The following is a 19582-nucleotide window of genomic DNA, read 5'->3' as shown; positions in this document are numbered from 1 at the left end:
AAAGTCGAAGTCAGGTTATTTAATATAAAGAGCGAAGAATTCTGCTTTGAGTTACGATTTGGGGCAATGGATGGCTCAAACAAACCCAGGATTTCCACCTATGAGAGTGGTGTTTGTGTCCCATGTGAAACCAAAAATCAATGTTGACTTGTTTAAAGTTACGTATCGTTGCTACGTACCTGTACGGAGGCTACGTAGTTAACGCAACGTTACTACGACGCATTTGTAACGCAGCCAATGATCGAGCTGGTGTGTTAAACGAGTTGTTGGGAGTGACAATGTATCACCATATTGCATGTTATCTGGAATTTGTACTTATCGATGTATCTGTGTAGTTTATGGATGGATGTGAGCCGCTCAGCGTTTTTTTAAATTTCAATATTTTCTGTTGTTAATCCAACATTTCATCTCAGTACCTGTACAATGACAATAAAGTTGAATCTGACTCTGAATCTGCACTGATTCATGTTATGTAGCTCATTAGAAGAGACAGCCCTGGTGATGATGATTGTGTTGCCAATGATACTATAGTTAAACAGTAATTACCCCAAATTATTATTTCTGCTAACTATTTAATAGTAATTAGATCTTGATGGCTTGGTAACTCTGTGCTCCTGATGCACTCACTCATGCTGTGCCAACACAGCGAGACGTACACATCTGAATGCATGCGCGTGTTTGCACAGACAGACGGGTCTCTATCGATATATATATATATATATATATATATATACACAAACCCCTCTTCAACACATTGTTTGACCAACTGCTGTCCTCTGGAGTGTGTATTGTCTGTATGTGTTGCTGTGTATATGTTTTGGGAGAGGAAAGTGTGAAAGAAAAATAAGTTGGAAGACACTAATAACTTTGCTGTCGTGGTCTTCCTCACCCTGTCATGTTGTTGCTGAAAGACTGACAACATTGTCTCTTAATCTTGTCGTGTGGGAAAAGGTGTTGTTGTGATATAGTTATGACACACACAAACTTTTCTGAATGTCCCCCCCCCCTTCACTGTCCTCGCTTAAACTTCTGAGCTCACAGCTTCCTTGATATCGTGAGAATGTGTCGATGTGTGCGCAGGATCTTCTGTCGAAATTAATCTCTCAATGCCGTATCATGCTGTCGCTCTCTTTATTATGTTGCTAAACTTCCCAAATTCAGCATTGATGCAATCACACCATCGCAGCCCCCTGGCCCTGAACAAGTCTAATCAATCCAGTTAATTACTCAGTCATGACACCGGCAATGACGGCAGTGTCATCTGTTTTCCATATCAAATACATCATTAGGTAGTTGCTTTACATAACCACTTAACACAACCACACACACACACACACATATACAAACACATCGTCCGACATCATTAGCAGTGGTCTCAACCAAAGTGCCTTAATTAGGATTACCTTGACCTGCAATGTAGCTCATTAAGAATAGAGGCATCCATGCAGTAAAATTACTGACACCAGCATCGTGGTTTTTGATCATAGAAAAATAACACTTAATTTGGTGCTTTAATATAAAGCTCTTGACGGTGTCATGAGTTATTTCGTTCTTTTAGTGTCCCGGTAGCAATATGCATGTACTTTATAGTGGATTTGGCCCTGTTCTACTGTAACAGCACAGAGGTTCATAGATATTTAATACAACAACAAATCAAATCCCTGTTCATATCTATCCCGGGATGAGCAGAGTACAGCAGCGCGTCGGACCGCCGCACGCCACCTTAATCCAAGTAGCTCAGTACTGCTAATAGCGAAAAGAAAATGTTGATATAATGCAACATGTTCAATGATGTGTTTAAAAGTGGTTTGCCGTTTGCACGTTAAAAAGTATTTTTGAATGTGCTACTGTAGATGTCAAGTCTACAGCATGCTTTGTGTATTCAGGTGTCTAGAAGACGAATGCAATCAGCACTGACAGGGGCGTAGTGCTGACAACAAAGGCCTTGGCTCAGATTCATACGAAGGATAACCTTTCAGTTATACAAATGCACTAATGGCAAAGAATCACTGCCAGTATGAGCTCATGAATTTAGATATTTACTGAGCATATTTATGCAGAGTGGCAACCAATCAGCTACAGCAGTGAATACGGTGTAAAGGGATCAGTGGTGGTCTCAATGTGGTGCTGAACCTGTGTGTGGGAGCAGGTGTATGTCTCTCAACCAGTCCTTGTTGTTATTATATATACTTTGAATTGTAATGTGTATGTTCCTCAACAGCCACATATAGAGTCACATGTGTATCCCTGCCTCTCTTCCTCTAGATATCCGTGGCATTGAGGATTTCCTCGACCGGACCTCTCAGCAGGGAATGGACGTTTCGCTTCAGAAGGTGGAATCTAACATCAACATGATGATCACAAGTCTGTTCAGAACAATGCGCGTGGAGGAGCTGCACCGCTACAGGGATACGCTGCGCAGAGCCGTGCTGTTCATGAGCCCCGCGACGGCCAAGGCTTTTATCACTGAGGTAAGGAGGGTGTTTTTTGTTCACAAGTTGTCTGTGTAAGGGTGAACGTTTCAGGAACAGCAGTTCAAACTTTCCCCATCCGATTTCTTTCATTTAAAGATACGGTGAAGAACTGGTTACAAGGTCTCAGTTTAGTACTGATGCCTCTACGTCAGTGAAATGGCTGTTTCTATATAGTTATTTATAATGCTTCGTCACCAGTGCCGCCAGGTTAGACTTCACAAGAAATCATGTAGTTTCACCAGAAAGTCCTTCAGCTCAGACTCCAGCGGGTCCTCCAGCTCTGGCAGGAGGAGTAGAGCTTCGCTGGGAGCCAACACCGACCCCAAGCCAAGGCCATACTGTTTGGCATGCTGGAGGCCCGGGAGAACCAGAACCGGGACTGAGCGGGAGAAAGTGTCAGAACCTGCTGCAGTAAAATGAGAAGTCATCGAAAGGTGCATCTGCTTTTGTTCACAGGGACCGCCAAAATACAACCTAAGATTAAAGTATATCATAGTAGCTTTTAAATAGTCTATTATCAAGAGGTTAGCATGGCTGATGTGAATCTGGCAAGAGAGAGACAGGCAAGTCAGTCTTAGTGGTATATAGCACAATTTACATCGAAACATTATGCTGATGGTAGAATATATATTTCCTTACATATGTGTGTTTAACTACTCACCCCCCCCCCCCCCCCCCCCCCCCCCCCCCACCCCCCCCCCCCCCCCCCCCCCCCCCCCCCCCCCCCCCCCCCCCCCCCCACACACACACACTTTCCCACCCACTCCTGTCATGCTCTTTAACTCTCCAGAAGAAGACAATTAGTGGAGTTCCTTTTGCTCTTATACATAAATGATATGGAGGTCATGGTTGGAAGCAATAGGCTCTAGCATTAGTTATGAAGTTATAATTTGAAGTGATAGGATGGAGCTTAATCCCATGTGTCATGTTCTCATCTCAGTTTAATTAAAAGTGACCTCAGAAAGAGCAATCACAATCTAATTTGGCTGGAGGCGTGACAGGGGGGGGGGGGGAGTTATTGTGTGTCTGTGAAAGTGTATGCGTCGGTATTTGTGTATGGGCATGCTTCTGCGTGTTTGTAGTCTTAGCGACGTATGCGGAGCATGGAACTACACTGTGCCGCCCAGAGGACTACAATCATGGGTCTCAAGCGTTCACTCTCTTGGAACATTAAAAGGAAACCTTTAAGCCTTCCTTAAGTGATTCTTCACCACGAGACAGCACACAGACTTCAACACAAACTCACAACGATCAACCTTTTGTTTATAAAGGTTAGCAGCATGGTTATCCCTTGGAAATTGAACGGATAAGTCTTTATTATCACTTCATTAATTTGTTCAATGAGCTCTGATCTGCAGTAGGTGTGGTAAATTGCTTAAGCTATAAAGTTATCCAATATGGAAGTGTCGGCCTCCATTTTAGTGTGTGAGTGGAATCTCTCAGGAAGACATGTGGAGAAAGGAAACGATGACTGGGACCTTGTCTTTTCTCTATCAGTTATTTGTGATGTCATTTGTCTCACCGAGCACCTCCCACCCAGATGCATTAGGCCCTGATGTTAGATGTAAACTGGAAGCTTTTCCAAAATTGCTTCTTGGCAGAAGGAGAAGAAAAAGTAGATTGGAGATATGTCAGGCCCCGAGAATGATTAGAAGATGGAAGGCAATTAAGGGAGTGCCTAGATTTAACATCTCTTAACCTTAACCTTGTGCTGAAACTGAACCAGTTTCCAGTCCCTACTCTCCAAACAAAGTACTCACACAGAGACTAATACAGGAGGGATGATGAGGTAGTAACATAAGGGAAGGTCTTAAGGCACATCATGGCATGTGTAAAACTGTAATGTGTTAAACATCCCTCACACGCAGACCATGATATGTTGGTCTTACGTCAGCTGATGGTTGCACACATAAAGACCACACATGTAAAGCTGTACATGTGAAGAAGATTGGCTTTGAGCCAAACCTCGAGGAAAACACAAGTTATCAGGAGCCCCTTGGCTCATCTCTTCGTTGTTGTGACTTGAGTACGAGTCTCGGTCCTTGCTTTTCGGTAATGCGTGGCTTCCAAGTCCCCGTTGTGATGTGAGCTCAGCAGGAAAAGTAGTTCAACATCTGCTTGACTCTCAGTAGAACGTCTTTCCGCCATGCAGATCCATGCGTTTCACCACACAAGCACACGGATATACTCTTAGAGCCAACATGCTCAGTCAGTGTTCTGCATTATTTAACATTTACTTGCTCTGCTGCTTTTCTTTCAGTCGTGTACACAAGGCTCCTTGCGTACGTCTCCCGATTCCACTTTATGTAGTCAGAGGAGCAAAGTGGCTTTCTTGCCCTGGGACCATTGTCTTATTACTAATATTGCTATTCAGGAGTCGTGAATGGCTTTGCTGGACTTACTCAGCTCATAAAGGACCAATAACGCGATGAGTTTAAGAAAATGAAAATCATAACAATTGTAGCTGTGAGGTTTTGTCACAGCTGAAATATGCCTGTGATGTAAAGTTACTGAACGGCAAGGCATAAAAAAAACGGGACTACAGTACGTAGTCTTATAACATCAGTATACAGTCATACATATTCATATTCTAACCATGAATTATTCATAAGCTGTAACCAGGTTATCAGTAGTAGTTTTTTAAATGTGCATTGTCAGTGTATCTCTCTGTCTCTCTCTGGAGGAAGCTGGTGGTGGTGAGAGCGTGCTGAGACGAAATGTTTGATGATTTTTCTCAAACTGTTTACAATTCATTTCTTTCATAGTTCACTGTGTGATTGAGTTGTTGTGTGTTGTCTGTTTGTTGTGTATTTTGTGTGTTTATTGTTTTTTTTTTTGGTGGGGATTTCTTGTCCGGGATGGCGTCCTCTGAGACGTCGTCCTTGAGACATGGGGTTCGGATTCAGCCCGACCCGGGTGTCCCGGTGGAGGAGGTTCTCCTGGCTGTGGGGGACCGTGTGGGTCACGGTAACCTGTCCTCCGCCTCCAGGATGAACCGAGGTGTGCTGGTGTTCTTAAAAGAGGAGCGGGTTGTGTCTGCGTTGATAGCGAGCGGCGTCACGCTGAACGGCGTCTGCTTGCAGGTGTCTACGCTGGCGGTGCCCACCACCCGGGTCACCGTGTCCGGAGTTCCCCCGTTCATCCTCGACCAGGTGTTGGAGCGCGAGCTGGGCTGTAAGAGTGAGAAGCTGAAGCATGTCCAGTCCTTCAGGAGACAGGTTCTAATGTTCCTCAATAGTCCGTCTCACACGCTGGATGTCTCCTTCAGGGTGAAGCACGGGGACGGGCACTACATGCTGACTGTCTGTCTGTCTGTCTGTCTTTCTGTCTGTCTCTCTCTCTATCTCTTACAAACACACACACTAAGACTTCATATTAAAGATGCAAAGAAGTGAAAAATATATAAATGTTGCCATTTGATCACAAAGCGTTACAATTTCAAAACGTTGCCATTTTGGGACCATTTTCTCTTTAACTGACATTTCTCACTTGAAGGACCTTGAGACGGGTTTGAAATTATTCCAGAGATGACAGATGTTGCAAATGAAACATGAATAAAAATGATTCCGTATAAGACATGTTGAATAATGCATTCACTGAATCGGGCTTATGTCCAATACAAACGTTTTTTTTCCAAGTAAAAGCTGCTCTTATCACTGTCCACTGACTTTCTTGTCTAAAAGAACCAGAAAATACTCAATTATAGAGCTGGTATTGATATTAGACCGGAGACAGACGAAGATAGTTTTACGTGAGAGAGTTTATTATATTGGATATATTATAGTATTTCATATAAGCAGAGCATGGGGATAATATGAAGTCAAAACACCTCACATTGCTGGCTGTTTTCGTGCCAGGGCTCCAGCACTTGATGAACTGTAAAACCAACCTGACACAGCTTTCTACTTTTTAAGTTGTGTGTTTTTAATCATACTATCAGGTCTTTTTTAATTTTTTCGAACGCTGACAGTTCCGCAGTCAGACAGAAATATGAAGCATAACACAGGCCCCGCCCCTCTCCTGAAGAATAGCCTGAAGAAAAAGCATTTGGAACGTGAGGAAGTTGGAAATGATCTTACTCGGTGGGTGGAATTGTGTTGTTACAGTCCGGGTGGGTGGCTCTGCTGAGAGCTGTGTGTTGAAAAAGTTGTGGAGTTGTTGTCATAGCTTCAGGATTGAACTTGTTCTACTCTCTCTCTCTCTCTCTCTCTCTCTCTCTCTCTCTCTCGCTCTCGCTCTCTCTATCTCTATCTTAACATGTGCATGTGGGCTTCTTCTCTTACTTTATTGTTGGCCGATGACGCTCATCTTAAACTGTAGCACAGAACCCCATCTAAGATGACTTTAATGGGAAGTTAAAGTCATCGAAGATCTATTGAGGTCTTTGGAAAGAAATCCTGTCTGCCGAGGACTTAAAGAGAAACCACTACAACTAATTTAAATGCCAGTGTTGTTGGCTGTAAATGAGGGCTGACATTCAAAGATTTAATCCAGTATAAAAAAAAGAGCTGTGACAAAGATGATTAATATTTGATGCCACAGTACCAGTTGCATTGGTGACAAGAAGCATATGAGTAGTAATGACAACAGTACAGATAATAATCGCCATACGCTTTGGAAAAGAGTACAACTCGGCAAAAACTATGTTGAAAGGAATAAGTAAGAAAGCACTTGTAAGGTAGGAGCTGAAAACAGCCTTAACTCCTTGTATCATATCTAGAGAAGTTATGGAAAACCCAAAGTGCCCCTGTATCTTACAGCTTAGCGGTAAGGGAGCAGTACTGATAGCCTATCATACCAATTATACGGAGGATGGTGGGTTAGGACTCAAAGAAAGATAACACGTGTGCCCGCGATATTACAGTGTTCACTGATAGTCGTGTATGCAGGAAACAGAACAGTTTATTTTCCTGCTCTCATTTCTTTTATGCAGTCGGTCGCTGCCCACCTCTCACATCCTTGTTTTCTAACATTACCAGCAAGACACAACTTAGTATCCATCCTGTCACAGTGTAATCTTCACTGAACAAATGCCATGTTCTTCGTAGTTATATTAATCATATCAATTAGATGTTTGTCCATATGGAACTAACATTCAGAGTTTGACCTAATACCAGTACCAACAGGCGTCACAGAGAGGTGGTGGAATAACAGGTGGTGGCCGGACTGAGAGGGGAGACAGGTGGGAATGTTGGCCAGTGAGCCACAATTGAATTTGTGTATTTATTTTCAATTCTGTTAATTCTGCTCAAGTGGCTCGGCAAAAAGAGATTGTTTCCCACATTTCCATCCATTTTGGTCTGAATGAAAGCAACACTGATGAGGGAGGGAAACAAAGAATCTGTCAATTTGAACACATTATCACCGCCATGCATATTGAATTTAACTTTTTTTTAATTCCTTTTTTTGGTGTCGTCTCGTACCCTTTACCCACAATATAGCAAGAACTATGAACACAGGATTGTCTGAAGAGCCCCTGAGAGCGTCTTTGCTAGACTTGTGTGGAATATTGAATTTAACGTCCCTGCCCACAGGTATTATGAAGAAGCGCCACTCGACAATATGCTCTCTTATGTGTGACATCTGTCTTGTGCAGAGCGATATTCTTTGTCATGGTCAATTTTGGTACTGATCCGATCTGATCACCTTTTAAAATACATTTAAAAAATGCATTCATCCCTGATGGTTTGGGATTAGCAGGATTCTACCACTAATGGAGCCTTACATCTGATGTTGTGATCCTGCCCTGCTCCACTGCCATTGATGAATATGTATTTTCTCATCAACCCCATGTGCATTCATTTTCCACAATTTATAATGAATTGTCTCTGATTCATTTGGGCCCCAAGGGCCATGGAATAAACGCTTGTGAGAGACAATGTAAGCTGTCAATTACATTACGTTTTTCTGCATATTATATCATATTGCCTTACATTGTCTTGTATTTAGTCAAATTGAGAATTACAACTAGATGTTTAAAGCGTGGGTGTATAAGAGAAATTGATCTCACGGCTAACTAATCTTCTAATCTTCTATCATTCGGTACGTCCGAATTTGTTGATTTAATAACTTTGGTGTAGATTTATAATCTGAAAATGAGTGTATCTCGGGAATTTGCCACTAAATGTCAACATCTTTTGAAATGAAAGGAAAATTGGATCAAATTCCAACACGGAAATACATTACATTGCGATTCGGTACGGCCTTTCATATGTTCTCATCCTTTGCGTCTTTCTCCCCGCCTCCTCTTTTTTGCTTTTGCTTACTGACACATGAAGGTCGTCTCTCAGTCTGGAGTTAACTTTCACTAAACTCTCCCCACATGAACCACTCCGCTACAGAGGGCAGTGGGCTGGCCAGACATTGTCAGAATCAATTGAGGGGTCGAAATTGACAATAATTAAAATGATGATTTGTGGGTAGTACGAGTGAATATTTTTGACTTATTGAGATATTTTTCATAATTGAAGCAGTTTGTGCGTCACTTCTGTGGCAATGGAGCATGAAGAGCAAGTGTTGACATGTGTAATTATAGGACTTATTATCACTTATAGGGTGGATATGATGGAAGGACGGACAGCGAGAATGTAAACAGAAGGCGATACCGACGGGTGACACACGGGGAAGCAGGAAGATGGAGAAATAAGTGGAGGGATCAACTGAGGGAGGTGGGGTAGGGAAGTTACAAAGATTAAGGTGTTTTCTAATGCATTTAAATTGGTAATTAGGCCGACTTATTTTACAAAACTTCAAAAACTGCATGTTGTTTGTTATTGAAGGATTCTACTTTTCAGAAAGTTGTATCTAGATTGTGTCACTAAACTAGTGCTGCGACGAACGATTATTTTAATGAACGATTAATCTGTCGATTATTTTTTTCCATTAAATATTTCAGATTTCTCTGCCTCCGTCATGTATTTCAGAACAAACGTTACGGGTCTCTCGATGGTCCTTCCTCTACCTACGCTCTGCTCTGCTCTTTTTTTGTTGTCGTTCCATGGACATCTCCGTGACTTATCGATAATTAAATTTGTTGCCGACTCGTTTAATAATCGGATTTTATCGATTTTATCGATTCGTTGTTGCAGCCCTACAATAAACACACCTGTTTACCCACCGATTAATACATCTAATGAATTAATTAACTAATGAAACTAACATGCATTGTTCCTTCCAAGCGCACACAAACTTTTACAGAAAGTAGTCATCCCAATCTTCCACAGCGTTGTCTATATCTGCAGTGCAACAAATCAAATGATGCATTGTTTGAGTTAGTCATACGCCTGCTTCTCGCACACAGTTATGAAGGCAGCGACCATGGCTGGACACAACATGTTTGATAAATCCCAGGAGCGTTAATTTCAAAGAAAATCAAACAGACTAAATTGTGAGACATCTTCTTGAAGTTATTCTTACTGAAATCGTGATCAGACTGCATGATATGTGTCTCTCTTGAGATGGACGGCTTGTCACATTAGTCAAATCAAAGACTCATACACGTATCGTGTGTTTACCTAGCCTAAGAAATGTGGTAGAGTACTCATTCGACCCCGCTCACTCGTAGCTTGTTGCGTTTCACGACTTGCATGACTTATAGGAGGTGATGGAAGGAAATACCCATTCGCCCAATCACACATGCATTCACACACTGATGGCGGCTAGCAAGGCACAGGCCGAACTATCAGGAGCAACGGGGTTCGGTGTCTTGCTCAAGGACACCTTGACATGTTGATCTGAGGAGCTAGAACTGCTGATTTTTCTTTCTTAAGTGGTTGCCAGCTCAGCCACAAGTACCCCCGTCTCTTTGGTGTGGCCATTATCAGGCTTACCCTGCTTATTCTCTCACCATAACCTGATAGTGACCACATAAAAAAGGGTATGAAAACAAGTATTTACACAAAACACACGCGCCTGGAGAGAGAGAGCGAGAGAGAGGGAGAGAGATAGAGAGAGAGATAGATAGCATCCCCTGCCTTCCACTTTCCAGTGCAGTTTAAAAGGGCCCTTCAAGGGCTTGGCTCTAGCTCTCTCCTTGAACTTTATCACCAGACTGAGATGGCATTATGTTCTTATCTCAAAAAACAGAGTGTGTGTGCATTTGTGTGTGTGAGATGTGCGTTGACATTAAGGTTCTATCTGTGCACATGGAGCTGGAAGCACAATGATTATAGAGCATTACTGCTAAAGGACAGAAAGGTTGGCTGTGTGTGCGTATGTGTGTGTGTGTGTGTGTGTAAAGAGCACTAAAGGTGAGCGCTATTGACAACCCCTAGTGCAGCCACTAATGGAGATGCCAGTAAGTACTTTAGCGATGATACAGATTGTGTGTGTGTGTGTGTGTGTGTGTGTGCGTGTGTGTGACTTTTGTTCACGCACTGCGTACTCGAACACTCACATACGTGCAAACACACACACACTCACATCCTTTACCTCACCTACACACTCTCCATGCACGCTTTGCCCTACAAGCATCATTTGGATCCCCACTCTTCCACCGCCATGTTTCCACATCTATCCGTCTGTCATCCCTCCATCAGTGCATCTCCCTTTACCCTTACCGGCGCAACCACACACTGTTTTTCATTTTTTATTTCACTTATATTGAATAACAGCACGCAAACACAACAAAGCGGCGCTTAGGTCAGAGTGTGGTGTTAAGCGAGAGACAACAAATCAAAGGCCACCCCTCCTTTCCTCCCAATACTTCCGCTGCTTCGAATCACGGAACTTGCTTTAGGCTGTCGCATCCTCTGGTTATTCCTGCGCTCACTTCCTAATGGAATTCATGCTGTCAATTGAGAAGAGACATGTATAGATAAAGCATAATGAAATGAGTAATGAAAAGGGGACAGAAGGGAGAGAGTGTATGCCGAGACGAAGGCCAAATTGGAAGATGGTCATGGAAAGAAAGGCCCATAAACCGATAAGAGCATGGCATGTTTCAATAGAAGCCACCGAGTTGTTGTAAGTACACCTTGCTTACAGATGGCAATGCAGCAAAAGGCTTTTCTTTTCCTAAAGCCTCTTACTGTGTATGGCTGAATGGCCACAAACAACATCGTAGCTTTTAAGAAAGAGAGACGCTGACATTTATGGTGGAATGCACTCGGAATGTTTTTCTTGTTTCTTCTTCAGATAGCAACATGTTGTCCTGAAATACCCAGCAGATACAAATATCTGAGCAGTGATACAAAGGAATAATGTGAGTTGTGGATGCCGCCTGTGTAATGTAGAGTGGTTGCCTTGTAAATACGATAATATTTCTTACAATGAATAGAAATCTTTGGACATAAGTCATGCGCCGCCATGGATCCTGAGATTAAAAATGAACAGCTTTTAAGATATAATCAACGCACGTGCAGCATAGTCCTACCAGCAAACTTATTTTTAGGGAGGCGGTCGGACGAGATGCTCGGTTCGTTGTCTCGGTGCCAACGGTCGATCTTGATTTCTTTGTAACCACGGAAGGCGATATTTCCCTTCAGTTCACCGTTATTTGTATTTCTGTACGTGGTATTGTTGATGGTCCTATTCAAGTACCGTACCGTATAATCCCTTAACCAGAGCTGTAATGGTGACAGGCCGCCTGGTTCTTTTTCTCTTTTGTTGTCAGTAAATGTGTCAGAAAATGTCCTTTGTGTAAATTATGTTGCTCTTTTTTTAAGGAGAAATGTACCTTTCCAAATCTGGCAAGTATTTGTCATTATTATATGTTATAGATGCTTAAAACAGTGTGTAATAATACAAAAGTAAATAAACGTATTTGAATGTTCATCAGGTTTCTCTTTATAAACCATTTAAAATGAACTCGTAAAAGACTTTTGACATTACAAGAATGAAATTGAACCTATTTGACATCTTCTCAAACAGTTGTTTTTGCCTGAAGCTTTCAGTGTATGTGTTAAAGGCTGTTATGTTGGTCCGTGTTACATGCTGTTATCTTGGTCCATTTTACAGGCTGTTATTGGTCCGTGTTACAGGCTGTTATGTCGGTCTGTGTTACAGGCTGTTTTGTCGGTCTGTGTTACAGGCTGTTATGTCGGTCTGTGTTACAGGCTGTTATGTCGGTCCGTGTTACAGGCTGTTATGTCGGTCCGTGTTACAGGCTGTTATGTCGGTCCGTGTTACATGCTGTTATGTCGGTCCGTGTTACAGGCTGTTATGTCGGTCCGTGTTACAGGCTGTTATGTCGGTCGGTGTTACAGGCTGTTATGTCGGTCCGTGTTACAGGCTGTTATGTCGGTCCGTGTTACAGGCTGTTATGTCGGTCCATTTTACAGGCTGTTATTGGTCTGTGTTACAGGCTGTTATGTCGGTCCGTGTTACAGGCTGTTATGTCGGTCCGTGTTACAGGCTGTTATGTCGGTCCATTTTACAGGCTGTTATTGGTCTGTGTTACAGGCTGTTATGTCGGTCCGTGTTACAGGCTGTTATGTCGGTCCGTGTTACAGGCTGTTATGTCGGTCCGTGTTACAGGCTGTAATGTCGGTCCGTGTTACAGGCTGTTATGTCGGTCCGTGTTACAGGCTGTTATGTCGGTAAATGTCCAGGCGTTTTAGAGCTGTTTAGCTCCCTGAAACAGTTCCTGTCCAGCTGAAGACAGAACCCAACCTTGCACACTGCTTCTTCCTGTTCTTTTTGTCCTTCTTCCTGTTGGTGGGGTCAGGAAAGTGGGCCATTGAGAATGAAACAATACCAATACTATTATTTACAACATCAAAGGATTATCTACAAAGAAAATGCCACTAAAAGGCAACTCAAACACTCCTCACACACTCTCCCCTGCTGCTCTCCAGCTCTGCTCACTTCCACCCCTCCCCCAGAGGTAATCCCGTCACTAGTTTTGACCATTACTGTAATTGGTCATTGACATTTGTGCACGTCACTGTCTGGCGCGGGGTGCAAGCGCCGGCGCCAGACAGCGCTCTAGAAGAGTTAAAGACTCGCCGACAGCAGCTGGAACTGAAGACTGTATGGCGATGAAAAATTGACCACTCTGCTATGCCGCGTGAAGGAAAAAATACACACTTTCCAAACACTGCCATCCATGGAGACCCTCTGCTGTGAGTGGAAGTGTGCATGTTTGGATAGGTTGGTTGAGTTGTTTGAGTTCTGTGCATCTGGATTGATAAAGTTACCCATTCATTTTGTTCTTTATTGATTAGTCTGTTTGACATGTGTGGCCTCTATGACCGATTGGACTGCATTCTTCTCACCTAACTTGCAGAGCAGTTGCATGCCAGCACACTGTTCCAGCATTTCCAAAGGTACCGAATGAGCCAGAGGGAGGGGCATAATTCTGAGGCAGACAGCCCATTTACTGCTGCCTTGTGGTATCATTTTCATCTCTCCTCTTCCTTTTGCTGTCATCCTTTCCTTGTTCTTCTTCCCTAAGCTCTCATGTTCTCTTTCCTCCTGCTCCCATCATGCCATGTTTTTTTATGTTCCTCCTCCTCCTGCGTGCTGGTGTGTTGTTAACACTGTGAGGTTCTCTTTGCTGTATGTACTCGAGGATGGAGCTGGCTCTCTTCCTCTCTCAGAGACACAAACATCTAAATGATACACTTGAAAACATGTTCACCCACTTGCAGACTGTCATGTTGTCTCCTCCTCTCTCGGCCCTCTAATAGGGTCAGGCTCAGGGTCAAACAGTCTCCCACAAAGCCCAGCAGGAAATGCATGAATGACGTCATTTGATAATTGAGAGGGCGGAATATGAAATTTCTCTTCAGGGTCACTAGATCATTTGTCTCAGCTTTGCTTTGGTTCGAGGGCACAGTGCCTCATGGCTTGAGTTTTGTGTCACAGTTGTGTTCAATAAGTTATTCACGAAGCGTCCCACATGCTCTCAGCAAAGAGTGCTCAGTTGTTTGTCCGTAGGTGTGCTGTAGATTGAACTTTGCATCGTTAGGTGTACAACAAGGTGCTCATGCACAAGAAAAAAAACGAAAAGTTTATTACAAAAATATTATAAAATCAAATGTTTTACTTTTGTACCATAATGCCCATGGCTCCCAGAACCGCTGTGAATGTGTACCGTCTTATTGGTCACCCACTGGGAACTGGTGATAGATTTACAGCTCTGTAGCTCCTAAATGGGGCAGATAAAGTCCCCAGTTAAAGAAAGCTGATTGAAGGCTGCTAGTCCTTTGAGAATCAGTTATTCTGAACTCTCAGATATACGTCCTTTTTGATATTTAGGGTTACTCTATGATGCAATACATTACCACTCTTCTTTCTTGAACGATACACAGTGTGCATGTATTCAAAGTAAGAATATAATGTATATGTGGTTGGGATTTTTTTTTTTTAAAGGTTAATTTGCTGCAAAAGGGCTATTTTATCTCTCAGTAAAGCAAAAGTGATGTTGTATAGGCTATAAACTGATCGAAGCAAGTAAGGCCCATTTATCTCAGAAATATCAACATCTTAACAATAGAGCAATATCTAGAGGTCAATTCATTTGAACTGAATTAATTAAGTATGCAATTAGTAACACAATTTCAAAACTGACCGCATTCCTTTACAGTGTTGCTAATGCCGGTTGAAATGGTCTTATAATGTTAAGTCTTTTCATCATTTAAAGCTTAGAGAGAAAACTGGAATTGTGTTGAGCCACCATCAGCCTCGAGAGTTACCTGTAAAAAATGAGTGCACAGTGGGGTCAGCTCCTCTGGCTGGCAACTTTAGCATATGCTTCAAGCCCTGGAGGCCTGATCAGATGTGTAATTCAGGGCCATAACAGCTGCTACTCTCCACCATATCCAGTTGGTTATTCCCTTCATTGCTCACTCACTCACACACCAACCCTTCATCCTGTGACAGTAATGCGACCTGTTTCTGCCCCCCGGCGGTACTTGCTCCGCCTCCCGTTGCAAAGGTTGTTACGCCGTGACTTACGGTGACCCCGCATTGCAAAAGCAGAGTCTCGGATTGTGACGCTCTTTGCTCGTTCTTTTAGCATTTTTTCTTCTTCTATTGCTATTTTTGACTTTGACGTTCACACTGATTAAAAGCTATATGTATGCAGTCTTGCTGTTGATTAAAAGACATGATTTATGCCTGGTGCTTTTTTGGTTTTGTTGTTGAAACATCATCTGTTTCGTGTGCGTCTTTCTGCTCTCCATCTTTTTTGCAAATCGCCTGATCCCCACGTCTGACTCTTCAGATATCACGACCGTGGCTGGTAAAAATATGTGTCTATGAATGCACCTGTAACATATCTCAACTCGACAATACCACAGCTTATACATACGCCTCCAGCATCAGTTTTGGACGTGCCCATCTCAGACGTTTTATATACGTTATCAGACGCTCTGAGCCCGTAATCAGGACGCGGGTTCATACGTGAGACATTGTGTAGTTCAGTCTCCTCTATTCGTGTGCAGCATGCGTTTGCTTGACACTTGAAGATATCACCCATATATCTGGTGTTAGGAACAGTTGACCCGCGCTGCACTTTTCACACCGCGCAGTCGACGAGAGGAAGAGACGGGTGGACAGATTGCAGACTGGTGAAAAGGAGGAGAGGAATCATTATACAGTATATTGGGTCAAAAGATAAGTCAACCTGGAGAAGCAGAGCGGGCTCATAGGCACCCTTCAGCAGCTTGGTCAGCACACACAACACACACACACACACACACACACACAGATCCATCCATCTCTATCTGTCTTGCTTTCATGGTCTCACACGCACAAACGCGTACACAGGCCACCTTTCCGTCCTCACATCTGACCTCGTTCACACGCAATTTCAGTTGTTATGGTTTTCTGGCATCGTAGGCCACAGATCAATCTTTTAATTGATCTGGGTTCTTCCCTGTTTTTCTGCGTACAGACATGACCTATCACCAACTGGGCCGCTGAGCTAACGCTGGGTATTTTCTTGTTGGTGACGCTTTTGTCGTACACGTGTTTTACAAAGACCAATTGCCTGTAATCTGAAGATACAGGGTACTCATATTCTACTTTTAAAGTCCTATTGATATTGCATCAAGATGAGAAAACAGCATTTCTTGGAACTGCGGGCGTGCGCTTTGGTGCTAGTAGATGTGAAGTGTGATTAACATTTTACAATTACAATTAATCCCAGTAGCTCTTTGTGAAGTAGTAGTAGTGCGGGATATTTATCAAATATCCTTTTCAGAGAAGAGTCATATTGTGTTGAGGATGGTAGTGGCTTATGATTTAATTACATTGTAAAGTATTATCAAATGAAAGATTTATTTGTTTGGTTACATTAAATTATTAGAGGATTGCCAACAATGACGTTTTATTGTGGATAAAAGTTATCCAGCAGGTAGAACGTTGAACGTTGAAGCTTATTGAATATTCATGTACGTAACTTAGTCCGATGTCTACAGCAAAACAACAACAATAAACAAATACATTGAAATTGAAAATGTTATTTTTGTCCTGGCAATGTTGTATACATCAATTTAATGTTCAGTCAAATCCCAATATTGCAATTAATTTTAAATGAATTACAGAAACAATTGTACGGAATGAGCAGAATGCTGAATCTACATTGTTATAATAGGTTTTCTTTCTGTAAGTTGGTGGCAGATGGATATTTAATATGGGTTATGCTCATGCTAAACGTATGAAATGAAAACAATCCCCTATCCACTCACTGCTTCACTGCTGCATAAAAAAAAAAGTAAATCAATTAAAGAACATAGACACACACACACATTCACACACACACACACAAACACACACACATTCACACACACACACACACACACACACACACACACACACACACACACACACACACACAATCTGTTTAGACCTCTAAAGGCAGCTTATTCTATTTGTTCCAGCCATTGATCAGTTCATATCTAAATGTCAGGTTGCATATCGTCATATTTGCTCTGGCTGCTTGTGGCGCATACGTGCAATTGTGTAATTGTGTATCCATTTGTATGTGTGTGTCTCTGTGGATCTGTGGTCTGATCAATAAACTGAAAGGCTGACATTCACACGCATACACGCACACAATCTTTTGTGCGTCTGTGTACACGCGCGCACACACACACACACACACACACACACACACACACACACACACACACACACACATAGGGTGAACACAGAAACCAAACACAGTTCAGGGATGATGGATGTCTCGCATGTTGGCCCTGTTACCCTTTGCCATCACAACACATGCTATCAAAGACTTTCGCTGTCCTCGCATTATATTGTATGTCACCCAGAAAGAGAGAGTGGAGACAGAGAGGGCAAGAGCGAGCGAGAAACGTACTGCTGCTGAGAAATGTCTGCTGAAAGGACAAAAAAAAAAAAGAGATTGATCAATAATGTCGTTGGTGGGCAGGGCGAGGCCTTGTCAACATGGGGTGTGCTGGCTTTTGTTGTGTGGGTTCGAGATGGATAGATCAAGACCTTTCCAGTTGGGGCTTGCAAAGAGAAAATGTTCTTGAGCAATCACTGAAAAAGATCACACATACACACAAATGAACAAACTCGCACACATGGACACAATCTGGTTTATTCTCTCTCTCTCTCTCTCAAGTGCAACCTTTATAGACTGTAGATCATTGGTGTGTGACCACGGTTGGATCAGACTAATTAAACAGACAGCGATGGTGGTGATGTAGAGTCATTAGTTGTTGGGAGGAATCACACAGGCCTTTGACACCCCTCTGATTCATGTCATGGTATGGTCCAGTGCGTCCAAGAGCAGTACTTTATTACACTCCCCACTGTTTCCTGAAGAAATATCCCTGTAGGTGCTGTGAATAAAAGTCTAAGTTGATCATCTCTGTCTGGATTTTACATGGGATGCTTTCACTATTAAGTCTTCTGTTTTTATTCAATTTTAGTTGGACAATTCTGGCTTCTTACTCTCAAAGATTATATTAAATAATGTGGTTATTGCTATGTGTATGAAAAGTACATTTTAGTACATGTCCACTGAGGATGAGCCTCACAAAGATGTTCACTTTTCTCACTTCCTCTTTTGCTTCATCTCTGCTGTAAGCTGCAGTGCAGAATGAGATCAATGGGACATGGAAATCATCTCAACAGACGCCGATGGCTATGAGAGGCTGGACAAGGGATCTGCATATTTCATCGCTGAACTTCTTATGATCAGGTTTTCAGGTTGTCCGTTCTCGCAATATCTCATAAGCGCCTGTATCCACCAGGAACGTCCACTCAACGATGAGCTGATTTGGTGGTCAAAGGTTACTGTCTCCTGTAAAATCGATATGCTAAACATGACAATTTCGCACAAATGTCTAAAAAGAATGAAATTATGAATTAATGCCATTTTGGACATGGATGTAAAATGCAACTTGCCTGGTTGGCGGAGACATACAACTGCAAGGCGAGTAATTCTAGTGTATTTCATTTTGGAAAATGACAATCTTTTAAAGAGACAAACCGATTTAGATTGTGACTCCCAAAGGTAAAAATCCAGACTTTAAAACTATAGCTCTCTGCAGATGGAAGAATCGTATAATAGTCCACGACCATAAGTGTGGCGTGTACTATTTATTATGGACTTAAACATTAGTGTGCACATTTTGTCAATGTTTTTATGGTTTTTATCACTCATATGTCATTTGTCCAACTCTGAACACGTATTATCATTTTATGCCATTATTCTAGACAACCATGACTGCTTACCTTTTTATGTCTGAGTGGCCCAACTATATTATAGTACATGAAACACTTACTTAAGGATCCCTCAACCATTACATTTCCTTAGATTTTTAGTGTTTTTGAAGACAAGAGTTCTAGTTCACTTTTACATCCAAATGTATTCTGAATTATTACGAACATAAACCATAAACAAGACACCAAGTTTATTCTTGGCCTGTGTGTATTTGCTCTGGTGGCCGGTGGTGAAAGAGTTTTGGGCGTGTCTTTCCACTTGGCCTTCAGTGTTTGCACTTCACGCACTCAGGCCAAGTCCTGCAGTAACAAGTCATACGACACAATGTTATCGTCCCCGCCTCAGAACACAGCTGTCACATCCCAGATGTGCACATGCATGCGAGTTGTGTGAGTCGATGTCTCTACATGACATGCAGGTATCGTCTCATCTATCTTCATGATGACGATGTATGTGATTGTGT

General features: G+C 42.4%; 1 protein-coding gene across 1 annotated transcript in view; it reads left to right on the top strand.

Moving 5' to 3' along the window:
- grid2 (glutamate receptor, ionotropic, delta 2) overlaps positions 1-19582 on the top strand; it is a 418695-nt gene that overhangs the window by 241122 nt on the left and 157991 nt on the right. The window contains exon 4 of the mRNA XM_034541936.1: positions 2266-2471. Within this exon, the coding sequence (XP_034397827.1) occupies positions 2266-2471 (206 nt within the window). The remainder of the gene's footprint in view (positions 1-2265; positions 2472-19582) is intronic.

The sequence above is a fragment of the Cyclopterus lumpus genome, chromosome 9 (assembly GCF_009769545.1).
Source record: "Cyclopterus lumpus isolate fCycLum1 chromosome 9, fCycLum1.pri, whole genome shotgun sequence".
Taxonomy (NCBI): Eukaryota; Metazoa; Chordata; class Actinopteri; order Perciformes; family Cyclopteridae; genus Cyclopterus; species Cyclopterus lumpus.
Note: the sequence above shows the minus strand (reverse complement) of the source record. Positions and strands in the feature narration are given on the sequence as shown.